This window comes from Natrix helvetica (assembly GCF_964273705.1).
Source record: "Natrix helvetica genome assembly, chromosome: 10".
NCBI lineage: Eukaryota > Metazoa > Chordata > Lepidosauria > Squamata > Natricidae > Natrix > Natrix helvetica.
In genome coordinates this window covers 7,310,385-7,333,771 of record NC_138561.1, presented here as the reverse complement: position 1 = coordinate 7,333,771, position 23,387 = coordinate 7,310,385, and the positions used below count along the sequence as shown (strand labels likewise).

The 23,387-nt window shown below is 43.1% G+C and overlaps 1 protein-coding gene across 1 annotated transcript in view; it reads left to right on the top strand.

The window, feature by feature from the left end:
- Nucleotides 1-2,183: 2,183 nt before the first annotated feature.
- The window catches only part of NFATC3 (nuclear factor of activated T cells 3), a 62,291-nt gene continuing 41,087 nt past the window's right edge, over nt 2,184-23,387 (top strand). Inside the window, exons 1-2 of the mRNA XM_081963330.1 lie at nt 2,184-2,520; nt 12,588-13,701. Of these exons, the coding sequence (XP_081819456.1) occupies nt 2,406-2,520; nt 12,588-13,701 (1,229 nt within the window). The 5' untranslated portion in view covers nt 2,184-2,405. The remainder of the gene's footprint in view (nt 2,521-12,587; nt 13,702-23,387) is intronic.

Sequence of the window (23,387 nt, the reverse complement as noted above, 5' to 3'; positions counted from 1 at the left end):
TGTGCAGTTTTAAACAATGTTACATTTATCTTGCGATGGAACAGTATTTCATCCTTTAAATTGAAGCATCGCTCTCTTGCCCTTCTTGTCATCTTTATTGCCGACGCAGAGTACAGTTGGACTGGACACGCGTTCCTTGCCTGATGGGAGGATTCCCTTGCTCCATCTTGTTCCAAACCCAGCTTGCCAATAAAATCTGCCAGAACGAGGAAGGGAAGCCTGCCCTGCATGCTGGGCGTGGGTGGAATCGAATTACCAGCTTGCGCTGCCGGGTGTGAAGCAGTTTCAGGATGTTTGCACAATCTGGGAGCAACTCGCATCTCGAACGGTGGCTGCTACTAATAACGGGATGGTCTCATGTGAATGGAATGGCCTTGCGTATTAAGGCTGTTGCTGTTATTGCTTTCAATGGGTTGGAGCCAGCTGGAACGGGCAGATTCAGGGCAGCTTCAGGAATCCCCGAACAACGGAAATACTTAAAAAAAAAACCAAAATACAACCCAGACATCCATGGACTGAAACAATAACAATGACTACATAGAATCACAACAGAGGCCTCACAGTTGCACCTTTCTGTTTTGTAGTTTGGTAACACAGAATTAAACATCAATGTCCAAAGAAATACAGGTAGTCTTTGACCGCAACTGGAACCAGAATCTCCATTTCTAAGCTGGCTCAGCGGGCCTCCTGATTTTACAACCTTTTCCCCTCCACGGACTTTAAGTAAATCACTGCCGTTGTTAAGTGAAGCACGAGGTTATTAAGTGGATCCGGCTCTCTCTCTCCCCCCCCCACTGGATTTGCTTGTCGGAAGCCCACTGGGAAGGTCCCAAACGACAGTCACGTGACTCTGGGATGCTGCAACTTGTTGTAAATCCATGCCGGTTGACGAGCGCCTGGATTTTGATCCTGTGACTGTGGGGGATGCTATGACGGTTGTAAGTACGAGGACTGGTCACGACGTTTTATTCCAATAAAATGCTGCAACTTTGGATTGTGGCGAAGTGAGTGGTTGTAAGTGGAGGGCTACCAGTCACGCACAGATGGCCAATAAGGGGCAGGATTGCTTTGTTCGTTGCTTGCAACTCACATGGGGGTGGGAGGGAGTTGGATGCTGGACCAGTAAAGTGGGGCGGGGTGGGGGGGCTAACCTGGTGGGTTGATACTGCAGCAGGATAGCTCCTTTCGTCTAGGATGGTTGATCATGTTGGCTGGGAAATCCAATCAGAACTGAGCTGGAAGGGACCTTGGAGGTCTTCTAGTCCAACCCCCTGCTCAAGCAGGAGACCCTATACTGCGAATGAAGGCAAATAGACGCGTCCCAGGATAATGTTGCAGGATCCAATCTGGGTTGTCCACCGGGACCAAAGGTTTCTGTCTTCTGAGATTTGAGATGCATCTTGGAGCCCATCTTCAGGGAATTGGCCAGGGAGAATTTCCCTGAAGATGGGCTCCAGCACAAGTCCGAAAGCTTGGAAGACAAAACCTTTGGTTCCAGTCCCAGACCCTGCACCATTTTAGACAAGTGAGTGTCCAGTCTCTTCTTAAAAGCCTCCAGTGAGGGAGCAGTCGCCACTTCTGGTGGCAAGCTGTTCCACTGTTTAATTGTTAGGAAGTTTCTCCTTAATTCCAGGTTGCTTCTCTCCTTGATTAGTTTCCACCCATTGCTTCCAGTCCTACCCTCAGGTGCTTTGGAGAATAGCTTGACTCCCTCTTCTTTGGGGCAGCCCCTGAGATATTGGAAGACTGCTATCATGTCACCCCTAGTCCTTCTTTTCATCAAAGTAGACAAACCCAGTTCCTGCAACCGTTCCTCATGTCTTTTAGTCCCCAGATCTTTGATCATCTTGGTTGCTATTCTTTGCACATTCTGGGGGGGGTATTGAACCCCCAACTATCTCGGGGTCTCAGAAACACCCCTGGGGGGATACACCTTTCGGACCAATGCCCTGAGCCCCCATTGGGCGAGAAGCGGAGCTGCGTTCCCTCCTGTCGCCGCCACTCACCGCCCCTTTCCAAGAGCGGAGCGTGCCGGCGCTTGGTGCGACGGAGAACCGGAGGTGCGGGCTCCACCGCAGCGCTCGGAAGGTTCCCCTCCTCTTCTCCTCCGGCTGGCCAATCAGTGTCCGGGCGGCCGCTAACGGGCTGGGGAGGGGGGGCGTGGCCTGCGCGGCCCTCTCTCTCCCCCCTCCCCGCGGCGGGTGAGTGACAGGCGGCCGCTGAAGAGCGGCGAGGACGTCGAGCGCCCCCCGCGCGTGCGACGAGGCGGCCCTGACGGGGCAGCGCGGCCCGCCCGGTCCCCCTTCTGGCTCGCTCCGACGACCCTCCCACCCCCCCCCAGGACCCCCACCACGACTACCACGGCGGCGGCGACGGCGGGGTCCGGGCTCCTCACCCGCCCCCCGATGACTGCGGCAAACGGCGGAGGTGCCCACGACGACTTCGACTTCAGGCTCATCTTCGGGGAGGAAGACGGCGACCCGCCGGGGCCTCTCGCCGCCTCCGCCTCCGCAGCAGCAGGTGTGCCCAGCCTCGCAGGCCGTGACCGGGCTTTAAGAGGGGTCGTGGGGTGTGTTTGTGTGTGTATATGTGTGTTTGTGTGTGTTGCGAACGTGGAGAACGCCGGAGGGACTCCAGCTCCCATGCTCCGCAGCCGGAGGGACTTCCCAACTCCCATACTCCACAGCCAGAGGGACTTGGCCCAACTCCCATTCTCCGCAGCCGGAGAGACACCCAACTCCCATGCTCCACAGCCAGAGGCACTTCCCAACTCCCATGCTCCACAGCCAGAGGCACTTCCCAACTCCCATGCTCCACAGCCAGAGGCACTTCCCAACTCCCATGCTCCACAGCCAGAGGGACTTGGCCCAACTCCCATTCTCTGCAGCCGGAGGCACTTCCCAACTCCCATGCTCCACAGCCACTTGCCCAACGCCCATTCTCCGCAGCTGGAGGGATTCCCAATTCCCATACTCCGCAGCCAGAGGGACTTCCCCGCTCCCATGCTCTGCAGCAGGCAGGACTTCTCAGCTCCCATGCTCCACAGCCGGGCTTGGGGAGGGGCGGTGGTGGACCGGGAGGGAAGAGGGAGAAGTGCTTCCTCCCCCCCCCTCCCCTCCACACTTTACCTGCCTCGCGGGGAGTGCTGACGGAGTGCTGACGTGCATTCAGACATACAAGTGGTTTTGCGGGTCAGGCTGGCGGAGGGGGGGGGCAGTGAAGAGAGAGAGAAAAGTGGGTTTCGCTCCCCCTCCCCTCCCCTGCACTCCCCCGCTCAGTCCCCCATCTCTCAGGGCTGCCTCTGAGCCTGCCTGCAGGGGCCATATGGCTGCCCTCGGAAGGGCCCCCCTCAGCAGCCCATCCCCCCAATGGGGGGAGATCAGTGGCCGAGGAGACCCTGACCCTGTTTTGGGTTTGCAGACAGCCCTCTGAAGCCTCTCCCCCCCCCCTCCGTGTTGGCAGGATGGCTTCCTACCCAGTGCCTGGTGGGGTGACAGCCTGAACTTTATCCTTTGGTTAAGGGGCTGGAGTCCTCCTTCCTCCCCCTCCCCTCTGGCTTGGCTTGATTTTTTTCCCTTCTCTTTTGCTCCTTGCTTAGAAAGCTTCTTTCTCACATGCACCGAGAAACCCTTTCCAAAGAGTAAGGAAGGTGTAGCAGATCTCCCATGATTTCCCTAAGGCTCTCCAGCAGATGTTTTTTTTTTAAAATCAGAGATGCTGCAGCTGGCTTTTCTCTGAGCAGTTGGTGCCAGCAATATTTATTTTTTTCATTAGAAACCTCCTGATTGGGCAGGTGAAGCATTTTGGACTCGGTCGGAAGGGGTTAATATAAAAAGAAAGCAAATCATATATACACACATACACACACAAACAAACATATATATGGAATGAGGCTTGCTTCTAATGTGCATATAGAACATTATGCATTTTCTGACTTAGGTATAGTTGGGACTCTTTTAGAAAGGGTTAATATATGAAAAGAATTTCTTTTAATAAAAGGGAATGAGAATTATTTCTAACATGCATTTAAAACCACATGGATTTTCTGATTTATGTATAGTTGGGACACTCAGAAAGGGTTAATGTATAAAAAGTTTTTTTTTAAAATAAAAGCGAATGAGGCTTATTTGTAACATGTTTAGAATATGATGGACTTTCTGATTTGTATGTATAGTTGGGACTCTTTCAGAAAGGGTTAATGGATAAAAAGCATTTATTTTAATAAAAGGGAATGAGGCTTATTTCTAACATGCTTTAAGAACCTGATGGACTTCTGGATGAGTTGGTTGGGACTTCGTCAGAAAACGTTAATGTATTTAGAAAAACAACAAATAAAAATGGGAATGAGGCTTATTTTAATATACATTTAGAATAATATTGATTTCTGGGTGGTTGGGACTCTTTCAGAAAGGGTTAATACGCACACACATACACACACACACACACAACAAAGGGATGAGGCTTATTCCTCCTACGTATTTAAAATTTGATGGACTTTCTAAATGGACTTCTGGATGGTTTGGGCCTCAGTCAAAAAAGATTAATGCATATTCAAATGTTTTGATTTGATAATGTGCTACATTGTGACTGCATGGAGACTCTAGATCAGTGATGGCAAACCTATGGCACGCGTGCCACAAGTGGCACGCGGAGCCATTTGTCAGGGCACGCAAGGCGCTGCCCTGTCAGCTGGCCAGCGCGCATGCGCGCACTGGCCAGCTTAGTTCACCTTTTTAAAAGCTATTTTTCTCCTTCCCCAGGCTCCAGAGGCTTTATAGGAGCCTGGGGAGGGCGAAAAAAGCATGTAAAAATGGGGGGGGGTCGTGCGCTGTGCACGCATGTGCACTGGGGGGGTCGCGCATTGCATTATGGGTGCGGCACGCCCGCACTCGACCCCCCTGTGCTCCCCCCACTTGTGGCACGCGAGCCAAAAAAGGTTCGCCATCACTGCTCTAGATTAACCACCTAAAGAGATGTTCCCTACGATTTAGAATTTTTAGGGGCAGAAAATGTACCCTTTCCGGAGTTCAGTGGACATTGTAAGAGATAATTGGACTCATCCTGATAATGATACTGCATTCCTGCTTTACTGAACCTACTAAATTGCCTTAAACTAAACCAGGCTATCAGTTCCTCTGACTTGGTATTGTTACTGATAATTGGAGAGGGATGGCTCATGCCTTTTCCTAGTCTTATTATCAGAGATCCCCTTAATTGTCAAGGATTGAATTTAGCAACAAAGCAAATCTGCTTAGTATTGGTTGGAGGTTTCTAGCTTATTTAAAGACATTTGGGGGCAGCATCCTGAACTTTAAAAAGACTAGAATAGATTGGGTAACAACTGGGATAAACTCTGATTCTTTTTAGTTGCAAGTTGTCTCTATCTATATGCAAAATCTGGTAATAGTACATTGCTAAGGCTCTAGTAATAGAAACAAAAATTAGTTTCTTGAAGTCAGACTTGGCCCCTGGTGATTTCATGAACATCAGACAATTGTCTTGGCAAGAGTTAGGGCAGTGGTAGCAGATTTCAAATGATTTACCTAGGCTATCAAGCAAGATTTTAATTGGAAATTCTGCAGCTGGCTTTTCTCTGGGCAGTTGCTGCCGGTGTGAAGTTATATCAAGTTGTACTGCAATGTTTTCATTAGAAACCTCAAAACCAGATGTCTGTTGGCTTTAGAATTCGGCGGATGAATGATGCGAATTTCTGGAAACTTACTTGGTAGAGATGGGTCTGGTTTTTGGAAGCATTTTATTGTAGATAATGGACGTGGGTTCCTGATGTAATTTTGAGTGTGTGTGTGTGTGTGTGTGTGTGGTCTTGGCAGCTCTAAACAAGCAAAGACTGAACTTAACAGAGAGCAGGAGAGATCTGCCTGCTCATGGCCGTTCTCCTTTTCAAGGCTTAAGATGGCATACAGAAAGAAGTGATTAAAACCCTATATACAAAATCAAAGATTTGTGTTACTAAGGAAAAAATAAAAACAAAAGCCTGGAGACATTGTCCAAAGCTAAATGCCTCGTCTGGGCCTTGTGGAAATGTACGGCTGTGTGGCCATTTATTGCCTGGCTGTGAAGTACAGAAGTGTTGAAGTGCCTTGAAGAGCAAGGAATAGATATCTGCATATTGAACCAGCTGTCCCAAAAATTTGCTATTACATCTGTTCCCTCTGCCCATCCCAATAAATGGGAAGTGGCCTGTCAGGGATGCAGAAACTTTAAAATGCTTTAAACGAAAGGTCACAACTTAATTGCAGTAGCACTGCCTGCCTGTTAATTATAGTAAAGAGACCTACCTTATACTAAAGAAAATAAACACAAGTGTATAAAAGAGTTGGAATTGACATCATTTTACTGGGGACCTCCCTGCATATTTACAGGCTCATGAGCCAGATTTATTTTTAGAGAATGGCTTAGTGTAAAATGTAGAAACGGCCTTGTGTTTTAGAAGCAATTTTTGACAAGTCTCTGTTAATTACTAATAGTAAAAGGCTGTAAGTAATATTCTTACTGCTCACCATATTGAATATTGCAGCTTTTTTTCTAGGATTAAAATGTTCAGAATGAAAAAAAAAAGATTGTAGTAATGTATGCATCTGTTGCAGAACCTTGATTTAAATGTTTGCACTTTTCTTGAACATCCAATATTTAAAAAAAAAACTCTTGAAAAGATCCTTATTTGTGCATTTTATGTGCACATTAATGATTTTGTTTCTAAAAGAAGAAAATGGTGCCTTTAATAGGGTTTGAGATCTCCCGATTTAAATAACCATTGTGCTTTTAAAATGCAACTAATATTCCCTGGACGCCTGTAGAAAGCAAACATTAAGGCAAAAGATTTTATGGACGATAGAAAACAAAAATATAACACACTTTTGGGAAAGAGTACTTTCTGATTTTAAAAAAATGATTGATATTTCACTAGGTTCTGAGCAAAGTCAGAAGCTGCAGTTTGAGAATGTCAATTCAGCCATGGTTGACTGAAATAGTATATGGATTTTTTATTGTCAATCTGACTGAGTGTTTTAGTTAAGATAAAATACATTTCATTTACACACATTTCGCAAGCCCTTTAAGTATTTCTTTGCCTGTATTTAGTAGCGTTTGTTAGGATACTTTTTCTGAGTGGTTTACTTGTTTGTTATATAGGTCTGATGTGTTTTACATTTTGCTGTGTAACTCTGTAGTTTCTTGCTTGGCCAATGTACATTTTTTTCTAATTTAGTACATATGGTCAACATTCCTTCCTTCGCAGTTATTGACATAATGTCCCCCTTCAAGGGTTGATGTTGAAAACCAGCCTTTAATTCCTGTGTTTATATATTTGCACCAATTATTGCAGGCATCTGCTTAAAATAGCCTGACACGTAACTATGGGTAGTGATGCGTTGCCCCATTTTCTTCATGCTCGTGCTATTTTGTAATATCCCCTAGCATTTTTAAAGAGTTGGAGAGGTTGTTTCCCCTCTTGGTGTTCAGTTTCACTCATGTCCTAAATGTTTTTCTCATCAAATTTTGACTTATTAGCATCTGATTTCTTAAATATTATTTTTCTCAGTTTTCTAGAGTGCACCTGCTGAGCATGTGGACAGGAAGTACGTGTTGGAAGGGAACTTGTGGGAATAAGCAAAATTAAGATGTATCTGGATGGAAGTCATTACAGAAAACTGAACTTTTTTGGTACTCATGGGTTTCAAAATAACTAACAATCAGAAAAAACTCTAGAATTTGGTAATTCTATTTCTAGCACAGACTGGCTGTCCATAGGACACAGAATTAAATTCATATGAAAGTACAATTGAATTAGAGGCATACTTAGGAAGCCTTATTATTCCTGGCTGCTGTAACCAGGATTTTTTATTCCATCCCGCAAATAATAAAAAGGCATGAATAAGTGGAATATAGTAACATTATAAGCCCATAGAAAGGCAATCTACAGTAGTCTAGCCACTGTGATTACTATGGAAAGTACTAGCTGGGGCTACCAAGCTTTTACTTCTTACTTTGTTCTTGTTAAATATATATTCTTAATGTAATTATATTGGATGTGAAATTTATATTGCTACTAAAGTCAGGTCCATCCGTAGAAATTTCAAAGGTTTGAAGTGTAGAAAGTGCCCCATTACCACCAGTGCTGATGCTAATATATATTCAAAGTGGGTTTATCTATTAAGATGTTTTGCAAAATTCAAGCTGTAATTTATTGTAGTTGAATCTGTGTACTGGTTTTCTTCATGCAGTTATTTGGCTTAAAGCAGAACTGGCTCCAACACTAATCTTGTTTGCCAATGTAGCAGATTATTATTATTATCTGCTTGATTTTTTAAAATCTAAAAGTCCTTTGCATTTAAGTCTAAATGACAGTTTAACTAACAGAACTAACAAAAGTACATCAATGCTTTAGGTTTTGTTATATAAAGCTTCTTGGGGGCTCTGAAAGCACAGCAGATTTCTCATGTTTTGCTAAATCAAGACAAATTTGCAACAATTGCTGTCAAAACAATTTGTATTTTTAATAAATTCCTGAAATAGCATATTAAATTAAGCTTGGCAAATTGTGCTATCTGAAACTGAAGCATCAAAAAGAGCTCTCATTTAGAATGGAGTGTGTGCCATGTAAGTGGATTGCAGTATTCATTCTATTGCTCAACCTTCAGCTGAGAGGAGAGGAAAATAGCTTCTACTGTATTTAATCTAAATTACTTTCTTCTTTATAGGGATCATATTTTGTTCTAGATGGAGCTGTGCTGCCATTATCAGTTTTTAAAAAGCTATTACTGTGCAGAGCAGATGTATCACTGAATGAATAATATTCTTTTATTATTTCTTCTTGGTCTCTATGCTATATAGTGAAATCTGAAGTATTTGTAGTTTTAAGAATATAATTCTATTGATACCAATTTAGGCAAGAACTCGGTGGCGCCTCTTACTGTTGGCTCATATTCACACATGCCACATTTTAAATATTTTCTGGACATTTCTAAAAGGTGGTAGCTTTTTGCATGGTTGTTAGAAGGATGAAGATTGATGAATTTAAATTCTTTTGCCTTAAAATGTTTTATTGATAAAACAGGATTGTTTGTTAAATGGAGAGTAGATATTTTCAGCCAAACCCGTACAAGAAACTTAAAATATGTTTGGTTTAAATGATTCTCTCCAAAGGCTGAATGGCTTTCTCCTGTACAAACAGAATAAGATGTTGCTGTTAAAAGTTTATTAAGTTAAATGAGCCAGTTTGTTCTAGTGGTTAAGATACCTGGCTAGAAAGCAGGAGACCATGAGTTCAAGTCCAGCCTTAGCTATACAAGTCAGCTCGGTGACTTTGAGTCAGTCACTCTCCATCAAGCACAGGAAGAAAATATATTGTGATTGAAGACTGGAGTGTAGCAGGCACATGACTTTGTATTTCCAACTTTTAATGCTGATATTTTTGTTTATACGGGGGAGGTATCATTATTTTGTACAGCTATTCTTTTGTGTAATGATTTTGATGTTTAGCTACCTAGAACCTAAGGGAATAGATGCAGGGGTGGTATTCAGCAGGTTCTGACCGGTTCTGGAGAACCGATAGTGGAAATTTTGATCAGTCAAGAGAACCAGTAAATACCACCTCTGGCTGGCTCCGTCCCCATCTTTTCTCTGCCTCCCGAGTCCCAGCTGATCGGGAGGGAATGGGGATTTTGCAGTATCCTTCTCCTGGAGTGGGGTGGGAATGGAGCTTTTACAATATCCTTCCCCTGCCACGCCCACCAAGCCATGCCACGCCCACCAAGCTCCGCCCACAGAACCGGTAGTAAAAAAAATTGAATTCCACCCACTGAATAGATGACATTCACATTAAGTAAATAAGTTCATTTTTATTGATTTTTATCCTACCTGTATTATTCTTACAAATAAGTCAAGGTGGCGAACATATCCAATACGCCTTTTTCCTCCCGTTTTCTCCACAATAACAATCATGTGAGGTGGTTTTGCTTATACCAATGAATAATTGATACCATTGAAATAGTTGGCAATTTCACTGTTTCTCCCAATTCCATTTTTTGGGGAAAAAAATAATAGAGAAAAAAATGGTTGCGTAAATACCGGTGAGCAAAAACTAAAGCAACAGAGAAAGACGGTTGGCATATATTGATATTGAGGTTGCTGATAGACACAAATATGTGAATTGATCTTGATAAAGGACTTAATACATGAAAAGTGGCATTGTCTGCAAGAACAGCGGTTTGATGTTTATCAAACTCTAGCACATGACAAGACAACTCAAGATAACCATGGCTTTATGGAAATTTGATGTAAAAAACTGAGAAAGTTTATGAATCCTTTTGAAAATCAGCTTGCTGGGAAAGAGAACTGGGCTTCAGATGAGAAGGGCTCATGTCTAAATTCCTGAGCAGGTGCTAAAGATTTAGTTATTTCATTCAACAACCTTCCTGCCTCTCACTTTGCAAAGTATATCGCAAATAAACAGAAGTGTTTCATTTCTCCAGTAACAGTGAGAGTATAGAAAACAAAATGTAGCTATGAAGTAACACATTCATTCTAAAGAATATGTTGTGCGCACAGCCTAATGCAATATTTCCATTCCATGGTGCTTTTTAACCAATGGCTATTGTGGTGGTGACTGCATAGAACTTGGCCACTTTATCAAAATGTATTTGCAAGTTATCCAGTTATTCTATTCTTATAGGATTATCTTGATCTTTTCTTAAAAATCTGAGACTCACCAGCTATAGCCAGATAAGTGGTGATAAGCTAAGAATAAAACAAAACACTTGACTATCTATGATCTTTTGAGTGGCCTATGAATCATGGTCAGAAGCCATTGCCTATGTCCTTTTACCCAGTGTAATTTGCTTTCCACTCAAATACTGAATTTAGTGGAAAGGTTTTAAATATGAACTTAATTATACAGCAATAACTTTTTTTAAAAAAAAAGTTCACATCACAACAATTTAGGAATTTGGTTAGGATCAGAGTATTTTTACTTCTAGTATTACCTTTATTAAATGGTAAAGTCACCTCAGCGAGATGAGTGGCGTAGAAGTTTAATAATACATACAAACTTACAAACTTAGGGGACTGGAGACTAAAACATAGGAAGAACGGTTGCAGGAACTGGGTATGTTTAGCTTAAGAGAAAGAAGGACTAGGGGAGACATGATAGCATTGTTCCAATATCTCAGGGGTTGCCACAAAGAAGGGGGAGTCGAGCTATTCTCTAAGGCACCTGAGGGTAGGACAAGAAGCAATGGGTGGAAACTAATCAAGGAGAGAAGCAACTTAGAACTGAGGAGAAATTTCCTGACAGTTAGAACAATTAATCAGTGGAACAAGTTGCCTCCAGAAGTTGTGAATGCCCCAACACTGGAAGTCTTTAAGAAGATGCTGGATAGCTATTTGTCTGAAACGGTATAGGGTTTCCTGCCTAGGCAGGGGGTTGGACTAGAAGACCTCCAAGGTCCCTTCCAACTCTACTATTGTATTATTGTATTACATGCATAATCAGTAATACAGTTGTGTATGTATAAAATGGAAGACATGGATCTGTCTCCTTTGTTACCACAGCTGTTTTGTGTCTCAAGCTAAATTACCATAACCTCACATCTGGGTATCTGATTAACCACACAATATCGATGAAGAAATCTTGATATTATTTTGATGCTGGATTAAGGCAGATCCTGGTAGTCCTTGACTTGCAACCATCCATTTAGCAATCATTTGAAGTTACAACAAGCACTGAAAAAAGTGACTTACAACCAATCCTCTCGCACTTACCATCCTCAGAGCGTCCCCACAATCATGGGATCAAAATTTGGACGCCTGGCAACTGACATATATTGATGATGATTGCAGTATCCTGCAGTCATGCGAACCCTATTTTTGACCTTCCTAGTTGCTTTCGATAGGCAACGTCACTGCGGGAAGCTGGATTCACTTGGTTCACTTAACAACCATGGCAAAAAAAAGGGTTGTAAACTCAGCTGCGAGTCACTTAACAAGCATCTTGCTTAGCAACAGCAGTTCTAGTCTCAATTGTGACTGTGAGTTGAAGACTCTGTAGTTACTGTACCACTTCTTGTGTCGTATCCGTCATTGGCGATCCTATTTTTATCAACAGCCGCATGAAAAAGTGCCGTTGAATGACTGTACCAGTAATTAGATTTCAGAGATGGCCTTTGTGAAGGATTTTGCATTGGAGACGTAGCAAGTTATAAGTGGGCTCATTTACCCCAGTTTGACCCAGGCCATTGTCAGGTTGAGTCTTCATGCCAAGCGAGCTGACAGCCCATAATACCAGATGGTTTTTATAGTGATATTACTTTGCTTGTTCCTGGATTTTGTTGTAAGCATCTTTGCTATGTCTCAACTGTGTACCTACGACTGCTATTTTAATATTGTGAACACTATTGCAAACTCCAGACCTTTTATAGAAAAGTGGCCTACAAATGTTTTGAAACCATAATTGCGCTGTCTCACCACGCAATAAGTAGAAGCGTTCCGAGATCCAAATGTCTTACAAGAGCAAGATTCTTATAACCCAATATTTTAATCTCCCTCTTGTTTTCCTTATCTTTTTCCAGATCTCGAACCCGATGACTGCGCATCTTTGTGCATTTTCAGCGTCGACCACACTTCATCCGTAAATCATCCTATTTGCATCCCGTGTCATGGATTTCAAACACACCCTTCTCCTTTGTCTTCGCCTGCTAAATTGCAGGGTCACAAAAGCTACGAAGGAACCTGTGAAACACCCGATTCAAAGTACAGTCCACTTGGTGGGCCTAAGCCTTTTGAATGTCCTAGTATTCAGATTACATCCATCTCTCCAAACTGTCATCATGGAATAGAAGCCAGCGAGAATGAATTGCACACCAACGGCACTCAAAATGAGTATCTGGAAAGGCCTTCAAGGGACCACTTGTACCTTCCTCTTGAGCCATCTTACCGAGAGTCATCCCTTAGCCCAAGTCCTGCCAGCAGCATTTCCTCTCGGAGCTGGTTCTCAGATGCTTCCTCTTGTGAGTCAGTCTCTCATATTTACGATGACGTGGATTCGGAACTGAATGAAGCTGCCGCTCGCTTCACCCTTGGGTCACCTTTGGCATCTCCTGGAGGTTCTCCAAGAGTTGACGACCCTTGGCAACAATCGTACGGATTCGGGCATGCCTTGTCACCAAGACAATCCCCATGTCACTCTCCGAGGACTAGCATCACGGACGAGAATTGGCTTAGCCCAAGACCAACCTCCAGGCCCTCATCCAGGCCGACATCGCCCTGTGGGAAGCGCCGGCATTCGAGTGCTGAAATCTGTTACCTCGGCTCCCTTTCTCCTCATCATTCTCCCGCTCCATCACCCGGACATTCTCCTAGGGGGAGTATCACGGAAGACACCTGGTTGAATTCTTCCCTCCATGGTCTCGGTCCCGGCCTTGCGGCTTTCCAGTGTTGCGGAGATGCTGACATACCTCTTAAGACCAGGAAGACCTCCGAGGATCAGACGACGATTATTGCTGGGGCAGCCGAGCTTTGTTCCGACGACCCGGGCAATTTATCTCCGTCCCTTGAAATGGCGATAGACGATGGCTCCGTATCCCATCATATGTTAAAAAAAGATTTGCCTGGTGACCAATTCCTTTCTGTCCCTTCACATTTTACCTGGAATAAACCAAAGCCGGGCCATACTCCTATATTTCGGTAAGTAGATTAAAGATAATGAAATTAGATTTCCTACCTTCTGCCTTTCTGTTGATAAGACAATGTGATAAATACCGGTAGCCTCTCAGCGATCAGTCAAAATTTACCAAAGGGAATTACGACCAGTCCTCGCGCTTACAACAATTGCAGCATCTCCGGGGTCACGAGATCAGAATTTGGGCACTTGGCAACTGATATATATTACAGCGGCTTTAGCGTCCCCAGGTCACGTGATCCCCCTTCGTGAACTTCCCAGCTAACTTTCAAGAAACAAAAGTCAGTGGGAAAGTGAGATTCACTTAACAGTCACATGACTTACTTAACAACCGCAGTGGTTCACTTAACAGTGGTGGCATCTTCTCAGGGGTGGGCTTCGAAAGTTGCAGCAACGGGTTCGCTGCCCTGTTGCTGGGTGGGCGTGGCCATGGTGGGCGTGGCCTATTCGGCCTCCTGCACCACAGTGGGGGGGGGGACGTTTTTGCCCTCCCCAGGCTCTGGAGGCTTTCCTTGAGCCTCTGGGAGGCAAAAACTGCTTGCCCCCGATAGGCCCGTTTTGCCCCCTCTCCAAGCCTCCATGCGGGCCCTGCACTTACCTGGCATGATGAACGGGCTGCATGGAGACTCCTGGTAAAAGAGGGGTGGGGTGGGCGTGGCCAGCCAGGGTTAGCAATTGGGGATTCGCTGAATTAGGCAGAATCCTAGCTAGAGGATCGCCTGAACCGTGCAAACCCCAGCAGCCTTCTGCATGGCTATATATTTAAAAGGCTTTCATTTGCTTTCTTTGCTAATCAGTTTATTGCTATGCTGTGACAACTGGACACCCTGTGGTCCTTCTTCACAGTGATCTCATGAAAGAAGCCCATTCCAAAGAATAGGCAATGATCTTGGCTCTTTTGCCATGTAAGCCATAGTTACAGTTAACTATATTTTTAGATTTGGAAGCAACTCTTGTTATTTGATATGGAAATGAAAGCATCAGTGTGTGTGTGTGTGTGTGTGTGTGTGTGTGTGTGTGTGTGTAGGCATTGTTGGATGGGGAAAATTTTCATGAGCCCAAGATTTCTTTTGCAGGGTTATTAAACTAACAGTGAAATAATTTATAAGAGTTTTTGTACTTTTGTCACGAGGTTATCTTCCAGAAACTTTAGAATGCAATTCCTGCAATCTCCGGGAAGTTTGGTTATAAATGTGAATGTAATCTTGCATGGAAAGCATTCAGATCAGAGGTGGTAGTCTACCGGTTCGGAGTGGTTCACCTGAAATGGTAGCGGAAATCGCGAGTGGCCCCGCCCACTCGCCCCGGTTCTACGGTATCCCATTTAGGCCCCTTTTTCATGAAAAGCGCCTGCACGCAAGGCTGTGCGCCTGTGTGGAGACGGCGCGTGCGAGCGCGCTCCCATTTGCGAACTGGTAGGGAAGATCAGTGAACACCACTCCTGATTCAGATCTCTTAACTTTAGCATTTTAAAATAAGCTAAGAACCTACCTTTAAATTGTAAGACTTTGTGATCAAGATGGTCACAATGTTTCTTTGAAATATACTAAATTGTCACTTGCAGAGAGCTAAGCAAAAAAATTGTGGGTGTACTCATATTTATCAGACATGTGTGTATTTAATAAATACTTGCGGTATTAAAAAAAAAGTTACTAATTGATTGATGGCTTTTTTGCCATGAAGTCAAACATCGACTCATAGTGACTACATATATAGATTTCCCCCCGGGAATTTTCTGGTTACATTGTTCTCATTCATATAAGGTCTTAAATGTGAAATAGGATGAGTAGCCATTTGATCTTAAATAAGATTAAATGTGCTTGCTAATTCTCTCTAGGATAAGCTGGGTTAGTGACCCCCATCTCAAAATAGTATGTGAAAGCTTCTTAGAAATCTGACTCTTTGTTTTAGCCTCTCTGGAGTGAGAATATCCTAGTAGGACAGAATACTTGGCATGGCTGGTTAATATTTTCTTAACTTGAAATAAGTAGCAGGCAAACGCAATAAATTGCTGAGCTTTGTGTTTTTAGCTTTTCTTCTCAGTTTTTCTCACTTCTTTACATGGCTCATTCTTGTCAGATTCTGTATTTGGATGCTTGGGTGGTATGTCAGGAGGAAATATGGTTAGCTTCAAACAATTGGTTTCCACTCCTTGGAAAAGATTGAATGTATTATATTTTAATAAGAGGTGCAATCAGAGTTACACTGTTGTCACACTGAAGGCCAGGAAGCCACTCCAGTGATGCTTGGTTGTTGTTTTTTAAAATCTAGGACATTACTTTCATAGAAATAAATTCAGGGAACTTTGATTGCTCACTTCCAGAACTTAAAACCCATTCATTCATGTGACTCTTCCATGCTTTCACACCTCTCCGTGGCATCGTATTAGTTAAAATATGTTAGCTTTAATACGGTTCATTAACCACAGGCTGTGAACATACTCATACCCTAGTTCAGTTGTTTGTTTCATTGGTATCAAGTATTGGGCATATAATTAAGTATAGGATATTTGGAATAAATGTATCAGCTTCTCTTGTAACAATTATGTATTTGTGCTGTGTTTAAACGCAGTCTTCAGAAAATTTTCGGAAGGTAAGAAAAGTTGAAACCAAAACCACATTAAAAGTCAAAAGTTTTTCCACAACGCAATTTTGTGGAATTCCTATGTATAAGGTTTTTTTAAAAAAAAAATAAGAACATTGATATCAACGTAAAAGCAGAGTCAAGAAAGATGCAAATGGTAATTAACATCCATTTAGGTCATAGTTAAAAGAAGGAAAATCTTGCAGTGTCCCACTGTCCCGTGAAAAAAAAATTGAAGGTAAAAAGAGCTTGGTTTTTGCAGCAAAGCAGTGATCTGAAAAATACCTTCAAGCAGAAACACTTAAAAGAAATAAGGGTTTTCAAAGACCTCCACAGTTCTCAAACTTGAACATAATTAAAAGTCTCTGCGGAGAGCTCAAGAGATCAAGAATACTTTTGAGCTATAAAATTTCTACTAATAAAGTGGTGGCGGGGGAAAATAAATAGCAATATTTTTAAGAGAAGAATAGAAAGGCTATAAGGAATCTATAGGGAATATTAAAGAGTGTCCAAACTTTTACAAGGGCCATTATAAGAAACTATTTCTTATTTTGAATTTCTAAACAGCACATAAATAGTAAGCATGCATTCAAATTTGCTAAAAGATGACATGTTTTACTTGAATATATAGAGCAGGGGTGTCCAAACTTGGGAACTTTAAGACTTGTGGACTTCAACTCCCAGAATTCCCCAGCCAGCATGGCTGGCTGGGGAATTCTGGGAGTTGAAGTCCACAAGTCTTAAAGTTCCCAAGTTTGGACACCCCTGATATAGAGGCTGCGGAAACATTACTCAGGGGTTCTTTGAAACATAATTTTACCAGATGTCCTTTAAACTTGCATAATACTGTAATAGGGATTGTTAAATGCTATTGGTGTAAAAGGAATATTAAAATCAAGGCTAGTGCAGATAAATCAAAAGTTTGCATTGGTGTCTTCACAGATGTTGTTAGAGGAGTGTTTTCTATTCCCCCCCCCCCCAAGATGTTTTATCTTCTGCTCTAGTTTCTGTTCATATAAATAACTCCTGATTTTTGTTTCATGCTTGTTCTAATTATACTTGTTTTGCCTGTTTTCTTCCTTCATTTTACTGTTGTTACAATACATCAATGTTTCCCAATCTTGGCAACTTTTAAATTGTAAAAGTGTGGACTTCATCTCCCAGAATTCTCCAGCCAGCTGGGAAATAGTGGAGTTAGAGAACACTGATGTGTGTGATCAGAGATATTCAGGCTATGGAGATTACAGGGTAGTGAAGACTAGGGACTGAGAATCTATTTTTTAAGATATTAAAGCCTGTCTTGAGTTGATCTTTGACTCCTGGTGACTACATGAAATTTCTTGGCAACAATATGAAAGTGATTTGTCTTCCTCTAGGATGTTTATCTTTCTGTGCTTTTCCTTCCACTCCTTTCCTTCCAACTTCAGGTAATCCTTTTGCCTGCTAGATTCTTTCAACCAATTTAGTCTTTGCTCTAGTAGTGTGGCTCAGTGGCTAAAATGCTGAGCTTGTCGATCAGAAAGGTCGGCAGTTCGAATCCCTAGCGCCGCGTAAAGGAGTGAGCTCCCGTTACTTGTCCCAGCTTCTGCCAACCTAGCAGTTCCAAAGCACATAAAAAAATTCAAGTAGAAAAATAGGGACCACTTTTGGTGGGAAGGTAACAGCGTTCCGTGCGCCTTTGCGGTTAGTCATGCCGGCCACATGACCACAGAGACGTTTTCGGACAGCGTTGGCTCTTCGGCTTTGAAACGGAGATGAGCACTGCCCCCTAGAGTCAGGTACGACTAGCACATATGTTACCTAGTAGTGTTCTTTTGTAATGTCCCTTGTTCTTCCTCTTGCATATGTGGATTTATGATCCTTTATATCTTCTGCACCCAAAACATATCTAGGAATCTTATCAGAAATGTAACTAGAATCTATCTATCTATCTATCTATCTATCTATCTATCTATCTATCTATCTATCTATCTATCATCTATCCATCCATCCATCCATACATACATACATACATACATACACACATACATATATACACACACACATATACATACATATACGTATGTATTGTGCCACACAAATGCAACACAAATGTAACAAAGGCAACATAAAAAAAATGGCTTTCTGCCTGGATGGCTCCTAGGGTGAGCCGAAAGACAGAAAAGGATTTGGGCATACCAGGGGTTGTAACACAATACATACCTATTTCCCTGTCTTAGCTGATAAAGGAGGAGAGCCTGTGGATTAGAGGCTAATACAACTGCCTGATATGTAATACAGCCCAGGTTCGATTCCCAGTAAGGGTATGGCTAGCTGATGAGAGCTAAATAGCTTGAAATAGATCTATACTAGTCTCCTTTCCAAGCCAGTAAGGGTATGGCTAGCTGATGAGAGCTAAATAGCTTGAAATAGATCTATACTAGTCTCCTTTCCAAGCCATGTAGAACTTTAAAGGTAAGAAACATCACTTTGTGCTTGTTGCAACGCCTGTCTTTTAGAACAATGCCCCTCCAGATAATCTGGATATCTCAACCCTGTTGGCCTTTTGCAAGGCATTTAAGTCCTGGCTATTTGCCCCAGGTGCTTGGGACAGAAGGTTAGGCAGGGTCTGCTAGCTGACGTTTTAACTTTGTATGCTGCCCAAAATAACTGTTATAAGATGAGTGGCCACATAAATAGTATAAACAAACAAACAAACCTGTTTGTGTTAGCAAGTACCAAGCCAATATCTTGGTTTCTTCATTTGTACTAACTGAATGTTCCAAGTGATCTTCAAAGGCAATCCATATAGAGCAGTCTAGTCAAATTAAAAGAGGTTTGCTCCTGGGGAGGAAAGTTATGGCAAATCTAGGCAGCATACTAAAAAGCAGAGACATCACCCTGCCAACAAAAGTGTCTAGTCAAGGCTATGGTTTTCCCAGTTGCAATGGATGACTGTGAAGGTTGGACCAATAAGGAAGGCTGAGCGCCAAAGAATGGAGGCCTTTGAACTCTGGTGTTGGAGAAGACTCCAGCGAGTCCCTGGGACTGCAAGGCAATCAAACCGGTCAGTCCTAGAGGAGATCAACCCTGACTGCTCTTTAGAAGGCCAGATCCTGAAGAGGAAACTCAAAGACTTTGGCCATCTAATGAGAAGGAAGGACTCCCTGGAGAAGAGCCTCATGCTGGGAAAGATGGAAGGCAAAAGAAGAAGAAGGGGATGACAGAGAATGAGGTGGCTGGATGGAGCAGTAGGCATGAGCTTAAATGGACTCCGGAGGATGGTAGAGGACAGGAAGGGCTGGGGGAACGTTGTCCATGGGGTCGTGATGGGTCAGACTCCACTTTTCAGCTAACAACAACAACAAGGCAATCCATCCTCTGTATTTCTTTATCTAAACAGAGAAACAGAAAAGACTCAGGGCAGGCAAAAAAGCAGGGGGAACAGGAGTGACTTCTGACTTCTTCCCCGAAGAAGTTTCCTTGTAGGAACCTTCAAGCAGATTAGTGGGTTGGGGAAGGAACAAGGGATTGCGAGGCTGGCTGGGAAACTGTCATGGAATGTTGAAAATGAAGATCATGTCACGTGATTATAGCAGCAGACGGTACTATTGAAGTAGCCACACTTTCCCCAAAATTCATTCTCTTGGAAGTCATGGGTCCCAGATTTTGGATACTTTCTGTAAGTTATCCTATTCGAAGTGCTTTGGTTCAAAAATTGTTGCCCTAGGTTGCACCATTTCGTCCATTTGAAAGTCATGACAGTGAGGGGTTTTGTAGTCTATAGATTACAGTAGTTTAGGTAAGTGGTGATAAGGGTGTGGATTAGCCTTGTGAGGTCTTTAAGCTGCAAAGAGAGTCACAGTTGGTACCCCACCTATCATACCCCTTCTCTATTGCCTCCTTCTGTCCATTCAGTAGTAACCGCAAGTCCAGAAGGACCAATATCTTCTGGAGCTACTCTTTCAAGGGAAAGTACTATTCTATCTAAATATAGTACCAGCAATATCAAGAAACTTTGATGGACAGATAGTAACGCTATTATGTTTGGATTCAACTTCAACCTATCACAGGCTGCAGATTCTGAGTCAAGGCATTGTCAGAATCCCTGGTGTAGCAGTGTATAATGCTACAACCAGCATACTGAAGATACCTTAACCTTTAAACTGATGGATGACCTACTAAAGTGGCTTTGTGTCCATGTTAAAAGAAGTGACAAAATCCAGAGTTCCCTTCTCCTACCCACAAAGCTGGAACTGGCCACCCAAGGAATTGCAATTATTATAAGGCAGTGCCTCCAATCCATACTTGGGAGGTAATTCTAATTAATTCTAATTAACACAACTAATTGACATGGGTAATGAGGTTCCGTAACTCTAGTGAGCCGAATGTGGGTAGGAATGCTGCTAGGAAGGTCACACTTGATGTTAAAATCCTAAGGGTGTGATGGCGAACCTATGGCACGCATGCCACAGATGCCCTTTTTGCGGGCACACCAGCCGTTGACTCAGCCCAGCTCCACCATGCATGCACACATGCCTTCCGCTGACCTGCTGATCTTTGGGTCTCTGCCACGCATGTATGTGGGGGGGGAGGCGCATAAGGGGGTTGTGCACGCGCATGCACGGGGTGAGCTGCATGTGCGGGGGTCGCTCGCATTGCATTTTGGGGGTTCGCCCATTTTGGGCTTGGAAAGCCGCCTGCACCAACCTGGAAGCCAACATGGGGCACATGAGACCCCCACACACCCTGCTTTGGGCCTGGAGAGCCTCCTGCACCAACCTGGAAGCTAAAAATGGGTGAGGGAGGGGCAGGGCACATGGATGGGAAATGCATGCACATGCGCCCCCCCTGGGGCTCAAGCATGGGAGGGGGGCACTTGCATTGCATTTTGGGGTTTACCATGTGTGCTCTTTGGGCACTCCAGAAAGATTAGCCATCAGTGTCCTAAGGGGAGGAGTGACGTTTAAGGTAATCCATCGGGAGCATGGAAACATCTGAGAAACATGGAAGCCTCCCTAGGACAGGGAACTCCACAATTAAACCTGGCAAATCCCTTTTGAATTCTTATCAAGAAAACTGTGGGCATGACTCAGACATGTGAGAGCATTTGTGTGGCACATGATGAGATCCTCAGGTTAGAATGTGTTGCCCAAGTTAATGAGTACATTAACACTTCATAAATAGTTCTGGAAATGATGGTAGAGTTAGAACAACGTTGCGGTGAGATTTGCTCTTTGCTGGTGATGGTAATAACAGAGGAATTCCCCATCCCCCCCTCTCCCCCAAAGATAGAATGAAACAAAGAACAAAGTTAGGAAAACATACAATTGTCACAGTGGAAGTGACGCATATTAAATTAAATTAAAAACAAGAAAATGAGAGAAATGTTTTAAGCACTGGGACATGAGAGGTAAACTTTCAGCTAATGAGATTAATCATTGTGCAGGTTTCTGCATGGAAATAAGATTGAAAGAACATAGAAATACTATTGAAGTGCTTTACAAAGAGGAGTATAGAATGACAAGCATTTGTAGACAAAACTCTGTCCACTAGTAGCGAAGTATGAGAGACAGTAAGCCAGCTGTCAAACAGAAAAGCATCAAGGACAGACGAAACCTTCTGTTTAAAACTGCAGCCTGCAGGCAAAAAAAAAAAAAAAAAAAAAGGGGGGGGGAGATATAGCATCTTTATGTTAGAGACCATGGAACAGGATTGTTTAATATATGCATTAGGACAAAAAAAGAAACAGTATATCTAAGTGGAATGGCTTGCCTTCAGAAGTTGTGGATGCTGCATCACTAGAGGCTTTTAAGAAGAGGTGTCTTTTGAGCAACTTGTCTGAAATGGTACAGGGTTTGCTTGAGCAGAGGGTTGGACTAGAAGACCTCTGCGGTCCCTTTCAACTCTGATACTCTATGTTCTATATATCCGTACCAAAGAAAGGAAACGAAAGAGAATGGAAATTTCTAAACTTTGTTCCCAGATAATGTCCCGGTTGATGCCTCTGGACAGTTGTGGTTCCAACACAGGCCCAGCGTGGTGTTAATTGTGAAGGTATTGGACTGTAAGCGAGGAGACCCGGGTCCAAGTTCACCTTCAGCCATGAAAAGGCACGGAGTGGTTTGGGGTTAAGGCCTGTCTCGCTCAGCACAGTCTGCCTCACTGTAGTCTAATCAGAGGGCACCAATGTTTGAAAAGCACTTTAAATCCTAAGAGCAAGTAAGTTCATTTTAGGGAACGTGTAAGACTCAACATGGTGGCGAGAATTCCAGAATCGAGTTTTCACAAAAGAAACCGTCTCTTATCTAAAGCCACCGTTTGCCTCATCTCCGGCAGAAGGTGTCTGAAACTTGATGGGCTTAGAGATGAAAATCAGCACTTTCAGTTGTTCTCAAAAACAGTGATAGAGTTGCAGTTTAAAACATGCTGCAGAACTGAACATTTCCCCTTACACTCGAATTCCAGCGTCCATAGTCTTTGCCCTCAAAGCAATAATATATACTCAAAACTCAAAATATATACAAAATGGTGTATTTTTACGTGTGTTCTCTTTATTTATTTATTTATTTATTTATTATTATTTATTAATTAGATTTCTAGACCGCCCCCTCTCCCCGGAGGGACTCGGGGCGGTGTACAGGTATAGATTAAAAAACCCATCCAAACAATAATATACATCAAAAGTAGATTAAATAACCCCTGTACAATTTATAAAAATTAAAACTAACCCATAAAACCAATCATAAAATTTAAGAACCAAAGCCGAGGTGGGAAGGCTGGAATTTGAACACAGTGGTGGAATTTCGAAAGTCCCTGTGCATAGGTGACACTTTATATTTGTCAGTTCTGCATATGAGAGGATATCTACTGTTCTGTTAGGATTTTGTTAAACATGCACAGACTTGTGTTGAGAGCCAAACTATCGTTACCCCATCCTTGGTTTACTCCCGTGATGGCAAGCCTATGGCATGTGTTCCAGAAGTGGCACGCAGAGCCATGTCGCCTGGCATGTGCGGCATTGCTCATTCCTCTTCTGGGTTTCTGTTGCGCAGGACGATCAGCTGACTTTTGTGTGCTGGAAACTGAAAGAGCTTCCATTTTACAGCATGAGCATGCATGCTGGCCA